This window comes from Podarcis bocagei (assembly GCF_964188305.1).
Source record: "Podarcis bocagei genome assembly, chromosome: 2".
Lineage (NCBI taxonomy): Eukaryota > Metazoa > Chordata > Lepidosauria > Squamata > Lacertidae > Podarcis > Podarcis bocagei.
This window is the reverse complement of record NC_138126.1, coordinates 109,615,638-109,639,445: the sequence shown is the minus strand read 5'-3', so window position 1 is coordinate 109,639,445 and position 23,808 is coordinate 109,615,638. Positions and strand designations below refer to the sequence as shown.

The 23,808-nt window shown below is 42.3% G+C and overlaps 1 protein-coding gene across 4 annotated transcripts in view; it reads right to left on the bottom strand.

Annotated features, from left to right (window-relative positions):
* Positions 1-23,808, bottom strand: part of PRKCA (protein kinase C alpha) — a 200,413-nt gene that overhangs the window by 115,719 nt on the left and 60,886 nt on the right. For all 4 annotated transcript variants that reach the window (XM_081181352.1, XM_081181350.1, XM_081181351.1 and 1 more), the window contains one exon: positions 400-482. In XM_081181352.1, the coding sequence (XP_081037478.1) occupies positions 400-482 (83 nt within the window). The remainder of the gene's footprint in view (positions 1-399; positions 483-23,808) is intronic.

Genomic DNA, 23,808 nt, shown 5'->3' with positions numbered 1-23,808 from the left:
ATGAATGAAGAATATAGTGTTACACATTATTGGAAATATGCAATAGTACAGCAGTTGGAAGTTTGACATGGCTAACAGCTGGCTATAACTTGCTCTCAATATTAATAAAAGTGACTTTATAATTTATGTTGTCTTTCATATATTCTCTCCTTCCCTTTTATTTTTTTTGCTTCATAACTCTGCTTTTCTCTTATTTGTCTCTCATTGGCTTCATCGTTGCAATTGCCTGTGATCATGGAGAAGACAGACTGTGACAGAAGAAACTTAATAAGCACAATCTATTAAAGAACATATTAACTAACCTCTAAGCTGTCCATATCTACCATCCGTGAATCAACAAAACGCATAAACAGAGCAATGAATCAACACAGATCAGAGAGCAAAGTAAAATGTACTTACATCCGTGTCCGGCCCCTTGTCTGCCCCGGGACAAGAAAAGGTAACAAATTCATGGCACCTCTTGTGAACCACAAAGCAGCAAACTAGGAAAAGAAGAAAAAACATTCAAGCAATTGCAGATTTGTTAACAAGTTTACTGCCAATCTACTGAAGTGAATTGAAATAAACAACCTTTTGAATAGTGTTGATAGACATTCAAATCATGGAAAAATTAATTCTCAAGTCTTCAAGAAATGCAGCATTCTTTCAGCACAGGCAATTGCTTCTAACACATGATGTCCACATATTGTAAAATGACAGTATATTTAATTTTGCTCGTTGTTGTTTTTAACATAGGCTGTGGTCAAAACAAACAACCAAAGGACTCCAAAACATTTAACTCTTCGCCCATTAAGATACAAGACAGAGTAATTCCCCATTGTTATTTTGCCTGAGATTTTACAGTTACCACTTTTCATGCAGGCAACAGTATCCCACATTCTTCAACAGAGGATGAAAAAGAAGCATTTATTTGATAGGGGTTTTTTTGGAGAATTTTTATTTCTGATACAATTTTGCTACATCTATAAAAGCATACACTACTTAGTTACTTTAGCTGTGCTTTATTGTTTTAGCAGGACTTTATACATTGCTCTGTGCAAGTTGGAAGCCATCTTGTGTACTTTGGTAAAAAGGCAATATAGACAAAAATAAATTACTGGCAATTCTCCAATGCTCTTGCCAATGATGTGTAATTGATAAAATTACATTCGCAAAATACAGACATCAGGATGTGTTCTGCAAAACCTTAAGTTAGGGTGGGCTCTATCCTTAAGAGTAATTGAATAATGTGTTAACATACTATCGGTGCATATCTAACTATTGAAAAACATTGCTGTTATGATGCTAGAAAGGCAACATGGCCAAATGTTAACCTTGGGTATTAGTTGCTTAGCATGTAGAAAACTGGGACGCGGGTGGCGCTGTGGGTAAAACCTCAGCGCCTAGGACTTGCCGATCAGAAGGCTGGTGGTTCGAATTCCCGCGACGGGGTGAGCTCCCGTTGTTCGGTTCCAGCTCCTGCCCCCCTAGCAGTTCGAAAGCACCCCTAAGTGCAAGTAGATAAATAGGTACCGCTTTATAGCGGGAAGGTAAACGGCGTTTCCGTGCGCTGCTCTGGTGCTGGCTCGCCAGATGCAGTTTGTCACGCTGGCCACGTGACCTGGAAGTGTCTGCGGACAGCGCTGGCTCCCGGCCTCTTAAGTGAGATGAGCGCACAACCCTAGAGTCTGTCAAGACTGGCCCGTACGGGCAGGGGTACCTTTACCTTTACTTATGTAGAAAACCATCATCAAAAGGCCATCAGTGGCTCCTAATCCTGATGCCTACGTTCTCTATAACACTGTCAGGGGTAAAGGTAAAGTGAACCCTGACCACTAGGTCCAGTCATGACCAACTCTGGGGTTGCGGCGCTCATCTCGCTTTATTGGCCAAGGGAGCCGGCATACAGCTTCCAGGTCATGTGGCCAGCATGACTAAGCTGCTTCTGGAAAACCAGAGCAGTGCACAGAAACACCGTTTACCTTCCCGCTGGAGTGGTACCTATTTATCTACTTGCACTTTGACGTGCTTCCAAACTGCTAGGTTGGCAGGAGCAGGGACCGAGCAATGGGAGCTCACCCCGTCGCGGGGATTCGAACCGCTGACCTTCTGATCAGCAAGTCCTAGGCTCTGTGGTTTAACCCACAGCGCCACCCGTGTCCCATTGATGGGAGTTAGAGTCCTTCAAAATATGGAGGGCGACAGGTAAGCCACCTCTGATCTATGAGGAAGGGTGTCCTTATTTGAGAGGAGGAAAACGAAGAGTCTGGGCATTATTTTGTGAATTCTGATGTTGGAAGGATTTAGACCAGGCTTCCTCAACCTCGGCCCTCCAGGTGTTTTGAGACTACAATTCCCATCGTCCCTGACCACTGGTCCTGCTAGTTAGGGATCATGGAAGCTGTAGGCCAAAAACATCTAGAGGACTGAGGCTGAGGAAGCCTGATTTAGACTTTACTAGAAATAGGGACAACCATCTTCAATCAGAAAGCTGCAACACAATCACACACATTCCAGGTTGTTGAAATATGATCTTTTAAAAACCTCTTTCTCAGCCAACACTCAGGAATGGTGCTCCAACCACATCTGTATAAAACTAGTAGAAGAACACATGAGACAACTAAGGTAGGATGCCAGCACTGAAAGACTGTTTCCTAAGGAAGCCAAAAGAAAAAACGCAAATGCACAGTCTCAAAAACCTTTGATTATCTCAGTGTTTCATGTGGGAAAGTGTTGTGAATGGTGACAGGGGAGGGGGGGTTTAAAGCAGGCTGAAATCACTACTGATCACTACCATACTTCTTTTCCCTGCCTTCTGAATCAGTATTGGAACCTATATAAATGTCAAGTCAATCAATTAACGGCTTTGTTTCTTAAACTCACTTTTCAAATGCATAATTCAAAATGCCACTTCCTTTACGAAGTGAGATAGCTAATGAAAACGATGACTCTCCTATGACCCTCTTATGATCAATTGAGTGCAGGATTCGAGATTAAGTCAACGGAGAGAGACCAATTAACTAGTGTGCATGGTCAATTTGGCAGCGCAGATATAACCTCACTGATGAAATCAGCTATACTGATGTGAATATGCACAGCCGCCCATCTATATTATCTCATTTATATCCTACCACTCCTCCAAAAAACCGAGGGCTACATACATGTACAGTGGTACCTCGGGTTACGTACACTTCAGGTTACGTACGCTTCAGGTTACATACTCTGCTAACCCAGAAATAGTACCTTGGGTTAAGAACTTTGCTTCAGGATGAGAACAGAAATTGTGCGGCGGTGGCATGGCAGCAGCGGGAGACCCCATTAGCTAAAGTGGTGCTTCAGGTTAAGAACAGTTTCAGGGTAAGAATGGACCTCCGGAGCGAATTAAGTACGTAACCAGAGGTACCACTGTAGTTATACCGTTTTCTGTTCACAATAAGCTTGTGAGGTAGGCACTGCTGAAACTGACTAGTTAGTGCAAGCCTGCACAATTAAAAGCATTATAGCTGAGTGAGGATTTGAATTCAGTGTCCTGCTTGCTTGACAGTTTTCAGCCAGCCTTTCAATATCCACTGAACTCTAAAATATAATAGAGCTGTATCTTTGAAAGAAGCGACAAGAATTCCAAAGCCACTCTTAAATTCTTGCTCTATCAAAAAACAAAACAAAAAACCCTATTCAACAAGATGAAATTCATGTATCAGCAATTCATGTTTTGTTTCCTTGGATCTCTAGTGGATTGTGTCACTCTTCAGAAGGCATCCGTCCTTGTCAAAAGCATATGTAAAGCCACCCCGAGGGAGGTCGAAATATTGTATTCTACAGAGAAAACAGCAGGGATGAAAAACACAAGCGCAAGGCAAACACTGGTAGGGATATGGACAGGGATAACAAATGTTCTCACAGCAACAAGAACACCTGACCACACTGTGTGACTCCACAGTTATCCATACACCCCATGCAGTATCCAACCAGTAAGCTGTAAAAAGACATTCGTCTTCTCCCAGGCCTTTAGTTAATTAAACAATCTATAGCTTTTTAAACTATAGGGGGGTTCTGTTTTCGTTGGTTACTATGGTATGTATTTTTGTGTTTCTTATGTTGTAAACAACCCTGAGATCCTCTGATGATGGGCTGCATGGAAATTTAATAAATAATAAGTAATAATAAAGGACACTGGAGGGGAAGTCTAGAGACTCATAGAATTGTAGAGTTGGAAGGGACCACTAGGGTAATCTAGTCTGCAAGGCAGACATCCTTTGCCCGACGTGGGACTCAAACCCACAACCCTGAAATTAAGAGTCCCATGCTCTACCAGCTGAACTATCCTAGGTCATGTGAACTCGAAAAGGTTATACGAATTGCCCCGAAGCCAAACAGGGAGTCTGCTTACAGCATTAGTACATTATTTCGCCAATTAAAATGGCACATTGTCAAAGAGCGTCAAGTATCTTGAAAGCTTCTACTACCTAATATATTCCGTTTCATTTATCCTGCTTTAAAAGGATCCATGCATTATAACTAAGGGTTGTGTCCAAGGCTGAAATGGGTGATGATCTGCTTGCACAATGGGTCTTATCCTTCCTCTATTCCTCCTGCTCCCACAAAATCTGCTACAGAGGTTCCATCAAACCCCTGCAGCAGATTTTTGAGGGTGCACAAGGGGCTGTGGGAGAGAGGAAGGGGAAGCTCTGGATACAACCCTAACAGTAGATTTCAGGAACAGGTGTATACACGAGGGGAAAATACATTCTCATTTAATGAGCACAGGTAGCAGTAGTAATAGTGGTGTAATCCTTTATTAATCTTAATTGTAATTAATAGTATTACAGTGGTACCTCGGGTTAAGTACTTAATTCGTTCCGGAGGTCTGTTCTTAACCTGAAACTGTTCTTAACCTGAAGCACCACTTTAGCTAATGGGGCCTCCTGCTGCCACCGCCGCACCGCCAAAGCCTGATTTCTGTTCTTATCCTGAAGCAAAGTTCTTAACCTGAAGCACTATTTTTGGGTTAGCGGAGTGTGTAACCTGAAGCGTATGTAACCCGAGGTACCACTGTATTACTATTTAAAAGTTCTCTATAGTAAACATCCCATCTACCTCTTATGTAAGGTTAGGTTCGGTTTTGCACCAAGGAAGCCAGCATTTTTCTGTGATTAATAAATATTTGTGAAAGAACATTACACAATTTTTTATTTAATACCAAGGAATGCCCAGCTGCAGATTCACCTGAAATAGATCAAACATAAGATTTGTTCTCAAATCTCTGCCATCTCAAATGTTTGATGTGTTGATGTACAAAAAACATTAACACCAGAAACCCGCAGGTTAATTTAGCAGCCAATAGATTTCACCTTGCACAGAACAGTGGGAAGTTAAGAGGTTTCAGCCTGACATGAAAGCAAGGGCGGAAGAGGCAGGTTTGACTAGCGTGGGCTTGCTCAAACCTCTGCATCATACTTTTGTAACTTAATCTGACCTTTCTGATACCTTCAGTCCCTTTTTTGGCCACAGTTCTATCCTCTGCTAGAAAGAGCACGGCTGGCATATGGTCACACATTCCTCTCCTTATGCTGGCACAACAGATCTAGCCACTACATTACATCTACAGAACTGTAACGCTACAAGCCATTTCTACCAGGAGTCTATGCAGCACAAGACCAGCATTTGAAATTTGCCAGGCACCAGGTGTACCTGGCTATCAGCCACTTGTGACCAAGTGAAGATACCTGGGCACCAGAATGTCACCTGACATCTCCACCATCTGGAGGTGCATGCCTGGGGATCCTTGGATCTGGACGGTTTTCACACAGTAGCAACATGTTCCTGTTCTACAATTTAAAAAGTACTATATAGTAATGACTTCCCTTCTCTTTCCATGATTCATTTTACATATTATAAATCCCTGCATATTTTACAAAAACTATCCCATTCAGTATTCCATTATTGCATCCATCAAAACTTGCTTGCACTGTTGAATTTATCTTAATGCTGCCAACGTTTTCAGCTGTTCACAGTTATTTCCCATATATTCAATGAATGTTTCCCAATCTTCTTTAAATGTATGTTGTTCTTCTTCTCTTATTCTATATGTTAAGTCTGCAAGTTGTGCATATTCTGTCAGCTTAAGTTGCCATTCTTCTTTGGTTGGGAACATGTCCTGTAGAATTCTATTTGTTATATTTTATCACACACAGAGAACTTTATTGTGGTCCATAGGCCCAAAAGACACAGTACAAAATTTATATATCAACAGTTATTAAGTCATAAGAGCGGCCTTGCTATATTTTATCGGCACAAACAGAATGATTTCAGGAACCAAAAAGTCATATTGAAAAATACCACTTTTGAGACATCGGACCCAAAAAAATGGCAATCAGGCATTCCTTTTTGGCAACTGTAACCTTGGTTTAAGGATCCAATTGGTGCTTCTCTTATATATCTGGGTTTCTAATACTGAACAAGACTTAGAAAAATTGTCAAGTTAGCATGTTAGGGTTGGAGCAGCTAGACAATCTCAGTATCTCTTTCACACACATACACAAGCACACCCCTACACCTGTCTAGACTGAAGGGAACACAAGTCACCATTAAAATGTTCAACGTGTGTGCCCCACCCCACTTGACCACAGAAGGAAAAGGAAAGCTAGTGATTGGGCAACAATGGCAAAGATTTACAGGGAAGAACATATTGCACAAAGCTACAGACACCCGGAGTCCTATGATGAGGAAACAGGAGCTATAAACCACCAGGTATCCTTCTCCTCTTCCAATTAGCACTTCCAGAATACAGATGGGGATAGGGGCCACGCAAACACAACGGCAGTTATGAGCAGTGCTATTTTTCTAGAAAAAGGGGTGCCGGAACTCACCCTGAACTTATAATGGCATCAAGCCTGAGAGGTGCTGGAACTGAGTTCCTGTGAGTTCCAGCTGGGGGAGGAGCCCTGGTTATAAGGAGAAGAAGGAGAAGAGGAGGAGGAGGAGGAAGAGTTTGGATTTGATATCTCGCTTTGTCACTACCCGAAGGCGTCTCAAAGCGGCTAACATTCTCCTTTCCCTTCCTCCCCCACAACAAACACTCTGTGAGGTGAGTGGGGCTGAGAGACTTCAAAGAAGTGTGACTGGCCCAAGGTCTAGTGGGCTGCATGTGGAGGAGCAGAGAAGCGAACCCGGTTCACCAGATTAGGAGTCTACCGCTCTTATCCACTACACCACACTGGCTCTCCCAGCAGGTAAGTGTTAGCATAAAAATGGACAACAGATGTGAATATGTGCTAAGAGCAACATCAAAGTTCAAGCCCAGGTAACCTGTCATACTCCAGAACATTTGAGGCCAAGGCCTAAGAATCTGCATTCACAAGTGTGGCTCCTATACAAAAGGGAATCAGCACCAACCACGGCATTAGCACACACGCCAGGGGCGAGGGGTTCTCTTGTAGAAGTGATGCTTGCCAGGGGAAGACTGCATGGAGCATCACAAGTCACTGCTCAAACTGTTGCTGCTAAAACAGTTTGATTGCATCAGGCTAACCATCTTTTGAAAATGATAGTTCGGCAGTTGAGTCATGGAAAGGAGAATTGCCAAAAAGGAAAAGCACAAGGGAATTTCAAATGCCAAAAACATCTTCATTTTAACCCAAGATGAGAAAAGTTAACATTTTGCTAGGAGAAAATGAAAACAATTTAAGATTGTGATTGTATGCAGATTTAGCTGGGAGTTAAGTCCCACTGGACAAAGCGAAACACACTTGTGAGGAAACATAATGAGGACCAGGCTTCAGAAGTGCATAAAAGAGTATTAAAAAGGGACAAGAGGACAAGAGATCATACAGTTTATAATACAAAGCAAGGCATTTATCTTTCAGGCTCATCCTTTTCTCACCAGGAGTTATCAAACAGAAATTTTCATAGATGTTCTGGTTAACCTTCCCACCTACTTAAACCAATATACAAGTATCGGCTAGGACAGGGGATCCCAAATTGTGGTTTGCAAGCTTCATTCAGGAAGTCTACAGCACATTTGTGGATTTGTGGTTGAAGATGGGAGATACCATATCCACTGTATGAAATATTCATATTGAATTTTAACTTTATGTTTATTGCTTCTTTTATTTATTGTTTCTACAGTATTCAAATCGGAATATGTAGAATACAATATATAAGAAAGCTAAAATTCGGAATGAGCTCAGGCTTGCAAGAGAGGTTGAAAATAATAAAAGGATGTAGAAAGAACAAGGAAGTAGTAAGTCCTCTGTGTGGAGAAGGTGAATAAGTGCTATTGGGTGACAGAAAGAAAGAAGAACTGCTCAACACCTAGGTTGTCTCTGTCTTCTCCCAAAAGGAAAACAGCACCCAACCTGGTGATACTGGAATAAATGGTGCAGAGAGGGAGGTGCAACCCAAAATAGGAGAAGAGGTAGCAAAGGAACATCTAGCTACTTTAAATGAATTCAAATCTCCATGCCTGATGAACTGTTTCCAAGGGTACTAAAGGAACTTGCAGCTGTAACATCAGAGCCTCCATCTATAATCTTTAATAATTCTTGGAAAACAGATGGCGTCCCTGCAGGCTGGAGGTGGGCAAATGCTGTCCACATCTTCAAAAGGGGGAGGGCAGATCCAGGCAACTACCAACCTGTCAGTTTGGCATCAATACCTGGAAACGTCCTAGAGCAGATGATTAAAAAGTTGGTTTTTAAGCAAAGGTTGGGTGGATTTTTTAGCTATGTTTCCAGCCTTGCAAGGGGTTGGACTAGATGGGCACTGGGGAACCCTTCCTAACCCTATAATTCTGTGAATTAAAAATCATATAAGATTTAGGACAGTGCATTACAATTGTGGCAAGTAGAAAACTCATTAAGAGGTGTGCCAAGACTCTCTGCAATTTTGGGAACCACTGAATGAAGAAACATAAGTACATCTAAATTCTGATTAGAAATGTTATAGTCCCTCCCAATCATTTCTAGACCTAAAGTTTGAACGAAGTATTTCTCTGAAGAAAGAAACCCTTTTTTCTCTCGAAAAACCATAGTAACAAAACAAAAAGCGAAAAAGGAAGCCAAAGCACCATGATGAGGGATAATCAAGAGAGAGGTATTTTGCAATTACACAGTAATGATTTGCACTGCACTATTTATTTGTCATTCAGAACACGTATGTTTTAAGATCAGATCTCCCCAACAGAGATGTTCAAAACACAATCTGTTTGATATCAAAGCAATCTATTTAATCAACAGATTAAGTAAAACACAAAAGCATTTGCTGGACCTATTTCCAGATCTTGGTTGTGTTTATTCTCATTAAAATGAGCAATCCACCAACATCTGCCCAGTTCAATCTCTATTCCTGTTCATGGGGACATCATGATATAGGACCTATTTCATGGAGTCCCCATTAATACATTAAAAAATGCTGCTCCACCTAGATGAGAGAAAGGGGGGGAGAGAGAATCCCTCTAGCAGTGGATCTCCAAAAATCAGAGAGAATAAACCTACTTTTGGCAGATGTGCTGCGAGAGGGGGGGGGGCTACCTCAAGCACTGCTGATGCTTGTTTCCTTGGTTATGTTTGAGGCACACTCAAACAAACCGAGAAGCATTGAACTTCCGCTCAGCAGCTTCTGCACTGGGGTTATATTTTGCTGCTCTGGCGGTAGGTGCCTTTTCCTTGCTAGGAACAGCCACCAGCAGCCAATGCACAACCAAACACCGCCATCCCAACTCTTGGCTGATGTCACAAATGACATCAAGTAATGGGACAAGTGGGCATGGTTTGGAGGAAACAGCCTGGTTGGCCAAGGGGAGAGGTTCCCCACCCCAATATAAGCCCCTTATCAGATGAAGGTATCAAACTTGTTACCTGGTCAATTCACAAAATCAATAATACATATGGTTATTATGCCAAAACCTTTACTAGCTACTTGTACTGCAATCCTACAGTCAGTCTGGTAAGCCAGGAGTAGCCATCAGTGTGCCCCCCCAGATGTTGCCAGACTACAGCTCCCATCATCCCTGTCCATTGGCTGCTGGGAGTTTTAGTTCAACAACATTGGATGCCTATGAGATAAGCCAAATGGCGTTACTATGTCTTCAGGAAAGCTGGCTAGGTGTTGGGAGTCAAAAGGATGAGGAGGCAAGGATGTGGGAAGAAAAACAAGAAGCAGTGTGGGACCAAAAGTTTTAAAAAAGAGAAGGCAGAGGGACTTTCTGGCTCCCTGCCTCTCCCTCTTTCCATCTCTATTCTTTCAAAGATATAAAATGTTATACTCATAAGCAGATGACATAGGGTTTAACTTGCTCATTCAGAGCGTTAATAAAATGGAAAGGCTTGTTGACACCTGAAATGCATTTAACTTATTACCTCAATAAACTGCAACACTTTTGTGAAGGAAACCCCATCAAATAAAATAGAATGCACTGTGCAGAATTTCACTTCGCATTTCCAGAGTCCAATTATTATTACCTTATTAATCTTTATGAAATGTATTCTGGCCAAGCTGTATATGTTATTCTCAAGTAGTAGGGAAAAAGCATCATTTCCTATAGTTGCCGCTTCAGTCAGTCGCACTTCCTGCACAACAGAGTGAGACAACAGGCCAAGCCCTGTGCTAGCTTCACAAACAATGTGAAGCACAAAAATCAGCTGACAAATAAGGCCATTTTCAGATGTGAGACTTAAAATTGGTCATTCAATTTCCTCAATCTGCAAAGAGAATGAGATTGCTAAGCAACTTGCAATCAGCATCTGATTTGTTAACAGCTATCTTCCATGTTCTGCGTGACATTAACCAGATTGAAGCAGAGGTCTTTAGATACTTCACAGTAGGCTAATCTAGCACTATCTTGGAATCACCACTTTTTAATTATATTGGAAAGGCACCACTCATTTTCTGAAAGCACACAGGCCTATAGTTGAAGAGCTAGCCCTTGATGAGCCCCGCAATTAAAGCCTGCTAGCCAATCATTAACACAAGCCAAAATATTGAAATAAAATAACAACGAAAAGAAGTCTAGCCATGTAGATAGAGAGAGAGATGTGCACACACACACACACACACACACAAACCACAATATCTTCTCAAGTTCTACATAGCAAAACACACACCCAGAATACCCAAGTTCTACACTTCAATGACCAAAAATAACGCTGCCCTTCCAGAAAGTGGTGTCATGGGCAGGACCAGCCTAAGACACTTCAGCAGCTGAGGCAATCCTCAAAATCCAGGGAAGGAGTGAGTGGAGACCTACACCAGGAACAAGGCAGGAAATCAAATCAACATGACCCAATGGTTGAAGTGAAAATCAAAGGCTGTGATGGGGGGGGGGAGAGAAAGGGGCCCACACTGAATAATGCATGAGACCCCAGAGAGCAGCCCCACCATTTCCTTCTCTAGGGAGATGGGAAGAGACCAGCAATGCCTCCCATTCACCGAGATGCTACAATAGTGGTGGCACTGGGGAGGCTGCCGAGAAAGAGGGAGATCCAGCCTCCATGGGGTATGCATGACACAGCCATCACTGTAACAAGTAATATATTTCTTGCAGGCTGGATTTGCTGCCCTGGGGATGCTGCTGCCTGAGGAGGTCGCCTCACTTTGCCTCATGTATGGACCAGCCCTATTCATGGGACAAAGTAGAATTTAGTCTTACCTCCAGTTGTGTGAAGCTAGCATGCACTCCCAAATTTGCCCCTGCTTGTAGAGAAAACAAGAGGATCCAGCAAATTAACAGCTCAGCATGCTTCCGGTAACCTAAACGCAGGGGGGGGAAGTGTTTTTTTTTATTTTTGCTATTAATGACGTAATAGTGCTAAGCAGGTGGCGCTGTGGTGTAAACCACTGAGCCTCTTGGGCTTGCTGATCAGAAGGTCGGCGGTTCAAATCCCCACGGCGGGGTGAGTTCCTGTTGTTCGGTCCCAGCTCCTGCCCACCTAGCAGTTCAAAAGCACGTCAAGTGCAAGTAGATAAATAGGTACCGCTCCGGCGGGAAGGTAAAAGGCGTTTCCGTGTGCTGCTCTGGTTCACCAGAAGCGGTTTAGTCATGCTGGCCACATGACCCGGAAGCTGTCTGCAGACAAACGCTGGTTCCCTTGGCCTATAGAGTGAGATGAACGCACAAACCCAGAGTCATCTGCAACTGGACCTAATGTTCGGGGTACCTTTACCTTTACCCAGTGCTAAGCGCATTCAGTACTGTTTATACACAATCTAGTACCTTAGAAATAACACTCAGGAATAGATATATTCCAGAGAAGGTGAAGAGTTTTCTTTCTCTTTCATAATGGGCATATGGGCATATCATCAAAAACTTTCATTTGAGAGAAGGAAGAAGGGTAACTAGAATTCATGACAGCTATGTCGAAATGTAATGTCAGAGGAACAGGAAGGTAAGAAACAGAAGTTGCATCATGAACCAGAAAATACAAAGACACAGGATTAATGGATCACCAACCATGTACAACCACACTTCGAAATCAGGTGAGACATTTCATACCCCAAAAAACTGCACTACCACTGCTATAGAATCTCCAAATAAGCTGTTGCTTTTTAAGCAAATCCCGCAGCACTATACCTTCTGGTGTAATGCAATGGTTTGGGGGCAATGTCCTCAGGAATAATAGGAACAACGCAAAAAGCAAAAAGCTAATGCAGAAGAACTCCCATAGTCTTTATGATTTGCGACAGGCAAGGCACTCCTTTTGAAATCCATGTGGCTTACAAGGACTGCATGCATGAGTTCAGTCCCTGGCATCTCCAGGTAGGGAATAGAACAGAATCCTGTCTCAAATTCAGAAGAGCTGCTGCCAATCAATGTGGACGATACTTAGCTAGGTAGACCAATGGTCTGAGTTGGTTATAACACAGCTTTCTGTTTTCCTATGTTTTGTATCAGTTCGCTTTGAATTCCAGTTGGCATTCTTGGTAAAGTCATCATCCTTTTTTGCCTTACAGAATACTTAAGATGAGAAAAGAAAACCAGATAAATATAGTTTGTAACCCAGTGTAAACTTTTTGAGATGGACTTTAATTTTCACCCGGAGTTAAATACTTGCGTCCTCACATAGCAGATGAGATTCACACACGCAGCAAGGGGAACGTTTTGCCATTGCCACCCAGTCTAGGGGTGATGAAAGAAGGGCTTCCTGTGTAGGCAGCCTTTGGACACAGCTGAATCATTGTTCCAGTCGGTTTGGAAGCTGCACTTTCAAAATATTTTCCACATGAAAATGACAGACTTATTGCTAGGAAGAAGGAAGCATGGGAATAGGGAATACAATGCAGCGTTTTTCTTCAGGACAGGCCAAGCACGATGTAATTGCCTTCTTGGCCAGCCTAACTGTTGTTAGTAGAGGTTTCACACTTTCAGAAACACCGGAGCCATACGCAACCTCAACAGTTTGAACTAGATGTTAAACTCATAACAGCCCTGAATGAAAATTTATAAATCTCCACCATCACCTTTGGCCCCTGGCTTTGCCAATGGGCCACTATAATAGGGGATAAAGTGCAAGAAGTCCATTGGCCTTTTCCCACCATTACTCTCTTTGCTCCCCAGGTCTCCCTCTCCCTTCCATGCCTTATACAGTCATACCTCATGTTACGGACGCTTCAGGTTACATGTTTTTAGATTGTGGACCGCGGGAAACCCGGAAGTACCGAAACGGGTTACTTATGGGTTTTGCCACTTGCTCATGCACAGAAGCGCTAAATCGCGCTTTGTGAATGTGCAGAAGCGCCGGCTCCTCAGGATGCGAACTCTGTGGGTTGCAGACGTGCCTTCATCATAGATTACGTCCTCAACCTGAGGTTCCACTGTATCTTCTTCCCAAAATGATTTTGGAAGATCTGAGCCCTGCACAGTCTTCATTCCTGATCCCTACTTCAAACAGGGGAAGAGCAGCTACTGTTGGATAGGGGAACCACTTAGGGTCAGATTTGACAGAAGGTCACACCAAGGCTACTAACTCTTTCATTTATCACTATTTCGTTTTTGTTTATCTCCTTTTTAATTTTCTGTGTCATTGCAATGTAGGTGTTTTACTGCACTGAATGATACTGCAGGCTTTGTGCTTTTAACTTTCTTCTGAGCTAAAAACAGTGGGCATTTCTTAACACCCGTCAGGTACAACTTTTCAGACTTCAGGCTACTCCCAGTATTTTTGTAGCAGTGAATTGCTACTCTGCCCTTTCACGAGCAGTTCTACAGCCTTTCAGTAATAAAACATTTTGAGCATGAGAATTGTTTACGCTTCTGACCTTTCTTGACTGCAACTCGGCTATTCAGATCTGCCAGCTGCTGCTGCGGCTGGTTAATCAAATCAGCAAGGAGAGAAGGCTTTGCTCCCCAAAAGAGATAATTAGCTTGCTGGATAACATATGCCACGGTTAAATCTTTGAGTGTTTGTCAAGCATTAATTTAGGGTTGTACAAGCCATACAAGAAGGTAAAGTTTCCCACCTCCCCCAAATGCATAAAGGTAATGAGGGTCAAGACAGCTAGAGCATTCCTAACCAAAACAGTACATTCCAAAAGCTTATTCCTTAACCCCTTCCAACACTCCGTAAGCCTTCAAGTTCCAGCAGTAGCAGTATGCATGAATCATGGGAACTACACAGTTCTCAGAAGGACAAACTTGTTCTTCAGCAGTGTATGGACTATCTGCCACACAGAAACTGCCAGAAATGAAATTGCCATGCATCTACACCAAACAACAGCTGCAGAGGAAGAATGTGATGGTTGTGTTTGATTTCCTTCATAAGTAACTTCACAATTGTAAAACAGCATACACACACAGACACAAGTTTGCATGTATGTAGTAACAGCTGCCCAACACAGATGTACAAATGCATACCCATGGAGGAACAGCAAAGTTGAAACTCTGCAAGGGAACATTTATTTTAAAAAACAAAAAACACCACAAAGTAATTCACCAAGGTATACAGTGGTACCTAGGGTTACATACACTTCAGGTTACATACACTTCAGGTTACAGACTCCGCTAACCCAGAAATAGTACCTTGGGTTAAGAACTTTGCTTCAGGATGAGAACAGAAATTGTGCTCCGGCGGCGCAGCAGCAGCAGGAGGCCCCATTAGCTAAAGTGGTGCTTCAGGTTAAGAACAGTTTCAGGTTAAGAATGGACCTCTGGAACGAATTAAGTACTTAACCCAAGGTACCACTGTATTTCCCAGACCTGTGTGTGATAGTGGATTGTATCCTGAGAAGTCAATATTGACCAGCTAGGATTGGTCCTCATGCCTTATCTCTACAACTGAGAAACCTTAACTACAGGGATCTAAAGTTTCCTTATTCTTATTTTCCAAACACTCTAATCACAATGTTTGCTCTAGTTGTTTGTTCACAGAGTAAGGAATATAGAGAGGCTTGGAAAGCAAAGGGCTTTCTGCCAACCTCACTAGGAATAATGTGAATTAAATGTTCATTCAAATGTATAGTTGCTTTCATAACTAAAAGAGAAAGATAAATATGAAATTAAACAGCAGACTCCAAACAAGCTTCTTTAATAAGTCACATCAATCCCTTAGGTAGAATTATTCTAGCACAAATTAATTCAGGCTCTAGAGCAGGTGTATAAAATGGATATGAAAAGCGGTCACCTGACTGTTAATCACCTGAATGCCAGGTGACAACTTGAAAGGAGCTCATGTTTGAAGTCCATTTGCAAGCAGCTTCAATAAAACCACTTGTAAACTGACTTCAACAGTGGTGTCTCCACTGTTGGGCACTGATGGGCACCAGGAGACAATGACTTTGAAATCCCTTTGCAAAATATTTGCATTGAAGCCACCTACAAATGGACTTCAAGGGTAATGCCTTTCAACACCAATCAGCTGATGGTGGCTGAGACACATCACCTTGGAAGCCCCATTGACAGTCGTTTCAAAACAAATGACTTGCAAGTGGACTTCAAAGTGATGGCACTCACTTGACATATGTGTGTGTGGGGGGGGGGGTGATGCAGGCTGTGGCTTGTGGGCCAACTAAAGATGCTTGCTGGGCCTAGCTAGGCCCGGAGGACAGAGTCTCCCCACACCTACTCTAGAGGGCAAGAGTTGCTCATTCTTTTTGTAACATGGAAAATTTAACATTAAACTAAGGATCAAAATTGTTGCTGTTGTTGTTTAGTCGTTTAGTTGTGCCCGACTCTTCGTGACCCCATGGATCAGAGCACGCCAGGCACTCCTGCCTTCCACTGCCTCCCACAGTGTGGTCAAACTCCACCTGGAGCAGGAACCAGCAAGCCACTCCAGTATCCTTGCCAAGAAAACTCCATGGACAAGGGTCAAAATACATGTGACATTTGTCACATTTAGAAAAAGAACGCTTAACCACTCTGCTTTCACTTTGGTGGAAAAAAAACAACTGGTGTGGAACTCTGATACAGAATAAAAACCACCCCATTCCTGGCTTTTATATTTGCAACCCTCCTCACCCCCACCCCCACCCCAAAAAGGTACTGTCTACATTAAGCAAACCTTTCAAGCCTAAAAATTAGCTAGGAGAAAACCTTGAAGGGCCCCTTCTAGATCAGGAACATGTTGTGCTATCAGGGCTTGCAACTGTTTTTTCCTCCAAAAATAAAAGCAGTCGGATTAAGTGCACTTGTTTAAATCCCATAGTAAGACTGCCCCTCAAACTAAGGAAGTGACCAAAGAGCTGCTACACCACTGATAGAATACAAACGTGTGTGATGTTACAATGTCATATCAAAGAGGACTGTACTTTAGGGTTGGTTCTGTTATAAGAGGGGGGAAACTGCTCCTTTTCCCTTATGGGGTACCCAAGAGCCCATATAGAGTCCTTTTGTAGGTTCTCTATCAGTAGGAGAAGGTAACAGAGGCCAACCAGAGAATACAGTGGTACCCCGCAAGACGAACGCCTTGGAAGACGAAAAACTCGCTAGACGAAGGAGTTTTTCGTTTTCTTAGCCGCTTCACAAGACGCATTTCCCTATGGGCTTGCTTCGCAAAACGAAGCTTGCCCCGCAAGCTCCGGGGATAGCGGGGAAGCGCAGCGCATCTTCCCCGCTGTCCCCGGACCTCTTTTGAAGCAAGGGGCGGCGGGGAGAAGATCGCTTCTCCCCGTTGCCAGCCCCGCAATCTCCGGGGACAGAGGGGAAGGCGCGCGCGCCTTCCCCTCTCTCCCCGGACCCCTTTTGAACCAAGGGGCGGCAACGGGGAGAAGCGATTCTCCCCGCTGCCCCTTCCCTTGTTTTAAAACAGGTCCGGGGACAGAGATTGCGGGGCAGGCAACGGGGAGAAGCAATCTTCTCCCCGCCGCCCCTTGCTTTAAACAGGTCCGCGCGGCGCTTCCCCTCTGTCCCCGGACGGTCTCCATAGGAACGCATTGATTGATTTTCAATGCATTCCTATGGGAAACCGTGCTTCGCAAGACGAAAAACTCGCAAGAAGAAAAAACTTGCGGAATGAATTAATTTCGTCTTGCGAGGCACCACTGTATTGAGAAGCAATGCAGCTAGTAAGCCTGACCTTTATTAACTGTTGCAACAGGGCCCTCACCACATGCATGAGGAGGAACCCCGAACAATGAGGTGCAAACTCCTATATAGACTTTTGAAATTCCCACCCTCCAGTTCAAGACCTCACCCCCCAATACATCATACATACATCACAGAAGGGGCGGTCTACAGCGGAAATCCTGTCTGGCAGGAAACCTGTTGATGGGTTTACCTGGAAAGCCTGGCTATTCTTTTGTGATGATAAATACTTAATTCCTGAGTCCAGGTCACAGGTTAACTGTGTATTCATACACAGATAGGCCCTTAAGACAGGATTCATAAGCAAAGAGACAATGGGGAGGTTTTCCCATTTCCTTTGTCCTTGCAGAGAAACATTTGAGGTCAATTTGGGAGAGACAAAATGGTTTCAGGACTTTTTTCCTGTACATTTATTTTATATCTTAGACCTTATAATTCTCATAACAGTTGCTGCTGTTTTTCATTCAGAGGCATAAGAATTTTTTGAAATAAGTAAAATAAAGTAAGTATTACAGAGAGAGATATAATTCAATGGAACTTGAACCCATTTGTATGGCTAACTATAAGTACGGTTGCTATATTTCAAAAAGTCTAGACACAAAAGTTGTTGAGCAAAGTTGTTGAGCTTTTTTTGCCAAAGTTGTTGAGCAATATCTCAAAAAAATAAGATAATAATTGAGCTTTTTTTTTTTTAAAAAAGTAAATTTTCCAACCAACAACACGTCCGAGACATGGGTTGCCATACACCTGGGTTTTCCGCCCACACGCTATTTTCAAGCAGATGAATCCCAGATATGTTCGGGAAGTTCCAAACGTATGGCAGCGCTAAGCAAAGGGACAGTTCCTGTGACCAGAGGTACACACAGCTTCCTGAAAAGAGAGCAGTCTCTCACCCAATTACAACTCCCAGCATAAACTTGACTCCTTTGGGAGGCAAACTGCCCTCTTTACTTCACATTCAGCTTCACAGGAGGTGTCTTATCGAACTCCAAAGAAGCTTCTGCACATGTCATGGGGCTTCTCCACATTCCATTTTTTCCAATACATCTCCTTGAACCGCAGCCAAAAGTTTCAAGGGCAGTTTACGGAGCAGTAAGGAGGACTGCAGCTACAGTGGGGCTTTGGGAAAAGATCTTCTCAAGGTGATTCATTTCCTCCCAGATCCAGGGTGTTCTAACTCCCCACTCCATTAGCTCCAGATCGCCATTAGATCTTGGGGGAAGGGGTTCCCGTCTCACTGTCCCTTCCCCCTGGAAATACACCAAGCACTGGAACCTTTGACATCTGTTTATTTGCCCAGGTATTTTTATTGGGTGGGATGGATGATGAGGGGGTTAAAAACAATCTGAAATAAATAAATTGCTATGTGAGGATGGAGGTTTTGCTTCAAACCCTTGCCTGAACGACATACTTCCCCCCTTTTTGTTTTGATTTTTGTAACAGCAAAGAGTGCTAGCAGACAAACTCCATCTCCATCACACTGGGAAAGTCTGAGAATGACATTTCAGAAATTGCTCTCCTGCCTGAAACCAGAAGGGCAAGAAGTAACAACTACCATGGTTAAATGAATAAATATCTTAAAGACTTCCTTATAAAATTTATAACTTTCTCCCCCAAAATGAAAGTTTTGTAACTCTTAGTAAGCAGTTTACTGTGAAAAGAACATAAAGGGAACAACAATCGACTCCCCATCATCATTACAAACACAGCAACTTAAATGAAAGGGTTCGGCCTTGAATTATTTCAATCTCAAATTCTGGGTTTTTCCTCTCTCCAGGCATACCACCTCCAGATTTCTAATTGGGAACACTTTTACTCCTACAGCAGCATGCATGGAGACATTTCAGTACGAAAATCTATTCTAAACTACACAAATTAAATCACTAAGGCTATAACAGTAAAGCTAAAACTGGCAAGGGACAGCCATATTTAACGGTAACATGTGTCAGCCATAATCAGCATCATTTTAAGTCATTTCTTTATTAAGTCAGCAGATTTGGGGGGGGGAGGGAGATAAGAAAGGCCTGATTCTTCATAATGCATAATTGTATAAAATAGCTGTCACTGTTTTAAAGAGCTCCATGCCATGACTAGCATTTCCAAAGATATCCAACCTTAACTGTGACTGATATTACTGGTGGGTGTTGCAGCTTCCAAAAGTTTCTAACTCATTACTAAGGATCCAAGGGCCCAAGGAAACAGCCATTCCTGGTCATCTTGACAACCATTAATGTTCTACACCAGAATCCTGAGCACAAGAAGTGCTGATAATTGCAATTTTTCAGGACTACAGACCCAGAAACATTAGAAAACACTAAATCTAGCAGTCCTGGATCCTGAATTACTGTTCCTGCTGCCTTCTGGGCTTAAATCATTACTGCTACAACAACATGTTGATACTTCCATGGCCATGTAGTGGGTGGCAGAAGGAGAGGAAGTTCCTCAAACTTCCCAGCAGGGAGGAGGAAGGTTGTGGCAGGATCTAACAGACCCACATAGGACTGGACTGAAAACAAACAAATCAAGGTCCTACATAAATGAGTTTAATTTAAAAGGGGAGACATAGCAAATTGAATGAGATAGTCGTCGTCATCATCATCATTTTTAATTTGTATACCGTCTTTCTATCTTACAATACTCAAGGCGGTTTACAAGATAAAATAATACAATACAAATTGAGAAGCAGAGATCACTAATGATGGCATTTGTAATAATACTTTTCACCGATGCCTAGTTGCAAAAAGATGCCCACAGAGAAACTTTTAAGGCTGATCTATCAAATATTTTCCTATCAAAAGTTGTACAGTGGTACCTCTGATTACGTACTTAATTCGTTCCAGAGGTCCGTTCTTAACCTGAAACTGTTCTTAACCTGAAGCACCACTTTAGCTAATGGGGCCTCTTGCTGCTGCCATGCCGCCGCCATGCAATTTCTGTTCTCATCCTGAAGTAAAGTTCTTAACCTGAGGTACTATTTTTTTGTTAAGGGAGTCTGCAACCTGAAGTGTATGTATCCTGAAGCATATGTAACCCAAGCTGCCACTGTACTGTGCTTCTCTAAAGGTGGAATAAATTGTGACATCTAAAATTATTACAGACCCTGCTTACCTTCAGCCTAGCCACCAGTTCCTGCATCACCCTAGGACGGTGATGCTCTGTCTCAAGACTTTCTCCACCTTTCAACACATATAAGTTGGCCTCCCCTAACTTCTCATCAACACCAGTCTGGGGTAACTGTAAGGGAGTTCTACCTCAGCTTTTTCCTCCAGCAATCTTGGTAGGGTAACTTACCTATCAGGAAACACCAAGTCCTGAATGGCTATAAGTCTGTAGGACAGAACCATCACACCAAACCATCACTACGATTTGGCATGTCTGAATTGATGATTCCAAGTTAGCAATCAGGCAGCAAATCAGATTTTTTAATCTAATGGTTTGAAAGGTTTTTAGCTTTTTAAAAAAACACATGTAAAACTATGTTTGGTGTGAGATCTAAAGTACCTTAGTTGTGGCCATTGCACCACCTCAGCCACAGAGATAGGACTACTAGGCAGATAGAAAATGAAAGCACATACTCATGGTTTGCTTGTAAGAGAGGCAGTCAATGCAATGCCCTCTAGAAGTTGTTGGACACCAACACTCATCATTATCCTTCTCGATGCATTTGGTTAATATTTTACATAACAGTATTGACTGTCAATAGAAATACGGAGGCTGGGAACAAAATGTTGAAATTGGAAGGCATGGAATGTTGTGCAAATATTTTGTCCAGGGTAAATTATTAATTATGAGTGAATAAGCACAGTGGGAGTTCTAAACCTTTGGTTCATTCTTAAACCAAATTATCTGCTTTGAGCTTTCTTTTTTTGGATTCAGAAGCTGAATATGAGAAAACGGAGAAGGCATGTACTTCTCCGGATTTCAAAGTTGTTCCCCTGTTGTTTGGGGAAAGTGTTTGATGCTGAAACTATGGGAGGCTTACCAAAGAAATGTTTGAGAATCCTTAGAGTGTATAAAAGTGGAAGGTTTTAATACAGATTTCCATTAAAAAATCCAATTTAATCAAGAAATGAGACAATAAAAATTGCTTCATAGTATATTCTTTATATTAAAAAATAGTATATTAGGTTTTTTTAAAGCCTGACTTGCATATTTCTCACATATTTACAAGCACCCCCCCCCAGCAAAAATTATTGGAAATATTAAAATTCAAAACAAATGGCTCTGAACTTGGAAAAGTAGGATTTCTGGTGTGATTTAATTAGTCTAAAAGGAATAATTTTAGTGCTAACTCCATTTGCCAAAAAGGAAAGAGGGGGGAAATAGAGAGTGCTGATTAGCCATGTGCAATCAATTTCATTATTTGTGATTTGCAGTAGCATAGAAAAGATTACAAAGTGATGTCAGTAAAGAAAAATGCCATCTTTTCTGACTCTGCCAGCAAAACCATTCACGGACTGAATCAATGGCTTCTGTGTTTAATTAAGTACTGAAATTATGCTGTCCCTTGCAAGTCAACTGCACTGAGGACCAATGCAGATATAGCACTGTTCAGTTTTCCTAATTACAACAGAAAGGCTGTTCCTGCGGGCTGGCTGGTTTTCTGCCATTAGCCGTCCACTGAAAATCTTTCTACCTGGTCACCTGGAGCCAATTCTAAATTTCCCTATGCCACCTATTTAGAAAGCCTGTTGCACAGCATCCTATTTGCAGCAAAAAAGTAACTTTAGCGTTCATTAAAAATGAAAGCACTGCATTAAAGACCAAGTTTCTAGGAGAAATAAAATGCATCTCTATATGGGGAGACTTTTGGCAAATAAACCTTATGATAGATGAAAGGGATCTTACCTCATCTTATGAAAACATTTATTCATTTAAGCTGTCACACACACACACACACACACACACACACACACTTACAGATCGCATCCTGCTATATTAGTGCATGCTCTCGCTCTCTCATTCTTTTCTCACACACACTGGACACACTAGTAGCATAAAATGTAGGAGGTATATTCTCTACCATATTCACACTGCAGATTTCCATACACCTCCACGCGTGACTACAGCTCCAAAGCCAATACTCATGAATCATTACATTAATTAAAACACATGTATACCACCCATACGGTTTTTAAAAAGAGCTACAAGAAGACGACTAACAGTATTCATAAAGGCATAATAAAAAAGTAAATAGCAATCGAAACCAGGATCCATAACACACAATAAGGTGAACAGTACACAGGAAGCAACTGATTAAATTCAGGATCTCAGAGGGAACAGCTGTAAACATCCCCAAAGAGGGAGATCCACATACCCTTCAACATTTCTCTGATGAAAATAGGGACGTCCCATTCCATAATGATATTTTATTATTTATACCCCACACATCTTACTGGATCACCCCAGCCACTCTGGGCAGCTTCCAGCATATATAAAAACATAACAAAACATTAAACATTTTTTTAAAAAAACCTTCCCTATACAAGATTGCCTTCAGATGGCTCGGAGGTCGGATAATTCCATACCCTCCAAAATTTATCCAGTGAAAATAAGAACATCCTAAGGAAAAGCAGGACATTCCAGGATGAAATCAGAAACTGGGACAGCTTCTCTAAATCACGGATGTCCCTGGAAAATAGGGGCACTTGGAGGGGTTGTTGTACCAGTACAGAAGTGCTGGCTTTGGTGCCGATGCCCTGAAAGAGCTTGCAAGATCTCACCCAAATCTCAGGAGATCTTTTGCTCTCCTTGACATCTTGCAAGACTTTGATGAGATCTCGCAAGATCTTGCAGGAAATCAGCACCTATGCTGGCACTGCTTCTCTAGCAGAGGTGGGGGCATGAAAGGAGGCACCCATGAGGGTGCTGCTGTAAGAAAAACACTGGGGCCTAATTTGAATAGTAGAGTGCTTGGTATCTGGTGGGCGGGGCTTGTGTGCTTTGCTCCGGAATCAGCCCCTCCCTTCAGTGTGTGTTCAGTTCTGTTCAGTTAAGAATGTCAGTTAAGAAGGACCAACTGTCTCTTGTTTCTTCTCTCATGTTGCTGTATTTAGTATTTAGTTGTATTTAGTTTCTCTCATTGTATTATTTGTTAGTTTTCTTTATCATAAAAGCTTAGTTTACATTTACATGAGCCACTTATTTTTCTCAAAGGATGAGCTGGCCTTGCCTGAGATCATTATGGGCATGCACGCTGGCATCTGTTTACCTGTAAGCGCACGCCTTTAGTTTATATTTTTAAAATAAATAAATAAATGTTTCTCAATCTACAAGCTTTGCCCAAAACAGCAGCCATGTGTATGGGTGGGTGG